Source organism: Penaeus vannamei, chromosome 37 (genome assembly GCF_042767895.1).
Source record: "Penaeus vannamei isolate JL-2024 chromosome 37, ASM4276789v1, whole genome shotgun sequence".
NCBI classification, from domain to species: domain Eukaryota; kingdom Metazoa; phylum Arthropoda; class Malacostraca; order Decapoda; family Penaeidae; genus Penaeus; species Penaeus vannamei.
In genome coordinates this window covers 25,632,717-25,637,716 of record NC_091585.1, presented here as the reverse complement: position 1 = coordinate 25,637,716, position 5,000 = coordinate 25,632,717, and the positions used below count along the sequence as shown (strand labels likewise).

Sequence of the window (5,000 nt, the reverse complement as noted above, 5' to 3'; positions counted from 1 at the left end):
GCGGAGAAAAAGAGGGGGAGGGAAACGAAGAGGAAGTGGGTCATTTACCTGCGGGTAGAAAAGGTACATATATATATATATATATATATATATATATATATATATATATATATATATATATATATATATATATATACATATACATACATGTACATACATGTACATACATATACATACATATACATACATATACATACATATATACATATACACATATATACATATAAATAAACAAATATATATATATATATATATATATATATATATATATATATATATATATATATATATATATATATATATATATATATATATATATATATATATATACATACATATATATATATATATTATATATACATACATATATATATATATTATATATATATATATATATATATATATATATATAAAATATATACATACACATACATATATATCTGTATGCATGTATGTATATATGTATCTGGTTGTATCTGTATGTGTGGGAATGAACAAGAAAATGAGGCAAGAGCAAGGACCTCCATTTCAACATGAGCTGAGCATCCACTCGCCAGGCTGATCACTGACAACAATACAAATGCAGATAGCATATCTCTCTCCTGTAACAATACCCATCTAATCTCAATGACACCTTTCCTACCCGCAGGTAAATGACCTAAAAATTCTTATATCACAGCAACTTTTATCTCTGACCTACCATTAACGGTTTCATGATTTCATGAACGAGACAACCATAAACACGAGGCGTATCACGACTACCAAACATTCAAAACACCCTCTGCAGCTGACAAAACCCAAACTTACCTCGTAAAAGCCCCGACAAATAAAAATACACGACAACTACACACTCGGCAAATGAAATAACAAAGGAAGGCCCCCACACAGCTTGGTAACCGAGGTCTCCAAAAACAAGCCCCCACCCCGCTCACCTTATCTTCTATCAGAAGACGTGTCAAGACATCTGGAGTCACTGAGTAGGCAAATGATTATCAACCAGACACTTTGAGTTTGTTTTTATCCCAGGTATCAGGTAATTTAGAGAAGTTGCTGTCGTGTCAGGAAAGGGTAATATCAATCCCATGGAAAAAGCAATCATTTCAAAACTGTAAAATATCAACAGCAATGATAATACTGTTCTAAAACATATAAAGTAATCAAAATGATAATATTCATGATGATGATAATATTAACAATAATAATAATAATAGTAATATCAATGACATAAAATAGTTTAAACAACAACAACAGAACAACAATCTACTAATAATGATATAATAATAACAACAACAACAACAACAATGATAATAACAACAATAATAATAACACAATAATCATCATCATCATCATCAAAAAAGTTAAAACCTCAAACAAGTTATAACACATAATTGCAAAAGCAACTAAATTTATACTAACAACAACACTAACAAGTTAAACAGTATCAACAATATCCTACAAACCAATTACTATACAAAGACACAAAGACATACAATGAAGACGGCTCTCTTGCGTTCTCACAGTCAGCTCCGATAATCTTCTAATCTTATATTCTGCTCATTGCTGACATACGATCCAGAGGACATTTTTTTTTTTTACAAACTTTTTGTGGTCTGCATGCACTCCTCTTTCATTAATCATTCATTCAAGCAATATAGTCTTTCTGCGGGAGAGATTCCTTGCTTTTTCTACACACATACACATTCATTCATTCATTCACACACCCACTACTTGTTTAATTAGTAATTCAATCATCCCTTATTCTCTCCCTCTCTATAGGACATGGTTCTTTAAAGTAAAGGTCATATGCTAATGTTCAATTAGTTGCTGAGTTTCATTAAACAATAATAAATAAATGAACAAACATACATAGCACACACAGACACAGACACACAGACACACAGACACAGACACACACACAGTACATATAAAATAAAGAATTTATACAAAATCATTCTACCAGTCTCATAAAAAAATATCTATACATGAATCTATAACAAGAATATAAAATAAATAAAAGACTGTATAAATCATCATAATTGTATCTTAAGTAATAAAAAAAAGGGTTGCTTTTCATGCTGAACCATACGAGTTGAAAAGACCATCGACTCTTGTGCAATAGGTGATCAGCATGGTTCCTAGGGCAATACACGAAACAAATTTGCATTCCAGTAAAAACAAAATTAAAGAACATCTAATTTGCATACATACACATTCTTCTTTCCCTGGCCAACCCCTCAATGTATACTGGTCATTTACATACTCTTCATCCTCATTAGTTAAATAAATGTGATATTGAAGATTTTTCCATCATCCATATAACTTTGAGACATTAAAAATATGTAATGTATCAGAAAAGACAATACAAAAATAACTATCAATAAAAGTAAACAAACATTAAGCCCATAAAAGACCTGCATTATGTAAATTACTGGAATACACTATAATGGTTGCAATATATACCAGTGGTAGATATTTCAAATACTAATTCCTAAGGTAAGTAATAATACAAAATGAATAACAATACAAGAAGCAAAAAACAACAGACTAAAAACAAAGGTAGACATGAGCACACATACACATGTACAGGCATGCTAACAACCACACCCACATGTGCAATCACACATATACATGTGCACTCACACACAAATGCGCACACACATGCACATCCATCCACCCACATCCACACACACTCACTCACATATACACACACACTCACATGTGCGCACACACACACACACACACACACACACACACACACACACACACACACACACACACACACACACACACACACACACACACACACACACAAACATATGCACTAACAGTTGTATATGCATGTGCATAAACACACACACAAATGCATAAATATAAGCAAAGAAACAATTACAAACATGGTCCACCCACACATTTGCATAACAAAACACTAAAGATGCAGAATATATGTCTACAAGCACAATGTGTAAACCACAGAATATCAGGGAAAATTACAAATACATCTGTAGTGTAAACTGTTTACTTTGCCAGCTGGTCTAGGTTTCTGCCCTTCTCATGTTACAACACCAGTCCTTTACCATTTACGTCAAAAACTTCTTTTCTCGAATTACTTCAGAAAAGATAAATGGAACCGTTTAATCTAGGGATCTGAATCGGGGATCCTGCAATATGCGTAAAGTACTCAGTCTATGAGCAGACAATTATCTTACCAAAAATTAAACGATCATATTTCAACTCAGGCCTCTATGAGCTATAAAACATCAAAACTACAAATTTGGGATATTCAAAATTTCTTTAGACCTACACTTATTACACTCCAACCTACTGTAACCTTTCAACTTATTATGGTTTCCAATTTAATTAGGCTCATTTTAGATGTAAAATTCCGTAACAGTTTCATCAGACTACGCTGTCATATAGAGCATACTGACATGCGAAATACATTACAAAGCAACACTTCATAAACAATACTGCTATTTGGTTATTTGTTATCATTATCATCACCATTTCTTCACTCCATTACTCTGAAAAGATGATTTGTCTCTCATATCTATAAAGGAGAGAGTAATCCCTATTAAAAAATGAGAAAATAATCACAAAATCCCTCCTAAAACGAGAAAATAATAACAAAATCATCCTCCACATTCCTCTCCAGTCTAAACACAAGCCAGAATGACCTCTTTGCATGTTATATGATCTCTCTAACATCTGCTGGACGTTCACAAGACCTTAACAACTCTAAAGTCAAATCGAGCTTGGGGGAGACAAATATCAGAGTTTACGAAGGACTTTATGCGAGAAAATCGGGGATTGGAGTTAACCCTTTGCCCTAAAAACCCCCTTTCGAGAAAAAGCTTCTGATAAGATGATGAATGAACGAGGCAGCGAGGGTGATCAATAAACCACAATACATCCAATAACTACGATTCAATAACCTTTTCACTATAACCCGCTGATAATTCACGATGAAAACCTATCAAAAACCGTGATGAAGATACATGATTGGAGGAAATAGACAGAGAAAAACACTTACGATATATTCCCGTACTGTGTTGTTGAAGTGAATCTCATCCTCGAAGGGGTCCTTTATGGGCTCGTCGGGAAGCAGTTCACTAATGTTCTTTATGTTCCCCATCTTTCTGTCGTCACCATTTCAGTAAGGAAGTCACAACACATGTTTCATCGGGAGAGGGTCGCGCTCTCCGTCACTCAACATCGCTAGAACGACACTGCCAACACTGACACCGACACTGACAACCTTTCGTTCTTTACCCCAGATCTGTTGTGCGGAGACAGTGGTGCCACAACAACCGGGCGAGAATTCTCTACGCGCGACGTTTATGGTTTGTGTTTTCTTCCATTCCTTTTATGTGATTAATTTTTAATGCTACATCTTATGTCTTAATTAATGATAATTATTAATGGTTTCAAATAAAAAGTCCAATAAGTAAGAACGCGAATGTTATGATATAGATATATAAATTCGCATTTTCGCTCAAGTTGGCTACGATGTTTACATGTTTGTGACTCGGTATAGACGACAGAAGGGCAGAGGAATGACGTTGTAAAGGAGTATTCAACCCTACAAAATACCAATTAAAAGAAATATAAATGTACTGCAACATCTCTTGCAGAATTCCATTTCATTCTCGTAAATTTAACAAAACGTCCATTGTGGTAAACAAAGTAAAGTCCACTTAGTCTTTTTATTTCATTTAAAATAGACTTTAACAAAGAACCACGCATCGCAGACACTCAAAATACGAAAAGTTATAAAAAGTAAAAGCTAACGCAACATAAATATCCGATAGATAAGACCAGACAGCAGGGAAATAGAGGAATTTCGACGATATTCAACAGGAACGCAAGGGACGCCATGATAACTGCGCAGTTCGCGGCAAGGTTCACGAATTCAAATTGCCTCTCGCTTCTAGGACAATTTACAGCAATTGCAAAGATCATACGTAATGTAGAAGGTTGTTTAGGTATAGGCAAGAACGAAG

The 5,000-nt window shown here is 34.0% G+C and overlaps 1 protein-coding gene across 2 annotated transcripts in view; it reads right to left on the bottom strand.

The window, feature by feature from the left end:
• Window positions 1–4,282, bottom strand: part of lili (LMBR1-like protein) — a 115,834-nt gene extending 111,552 nt beyond the window's left edge. The window contains exon 1 of one of the 2 annotated variants that reach the window (XM_070115389.1): window positions 4,031–4,282. In XM_070115389.1, the coding sequence (XP_069971490.1) occupies window positions 4,031–4,132 (102 nt within the window). In that variant the 5' untranslated portion in view covers window positions 4,133–4,282. The remainder of the gene's footprint in view (window positions 1–4,030) is intronic. The other variant, XM_070115390.1, reaches the window with a different exon arrangement.
• Between the last annotated feature and the right edge of the window lie 718 nt (window positions 4,283–5,000).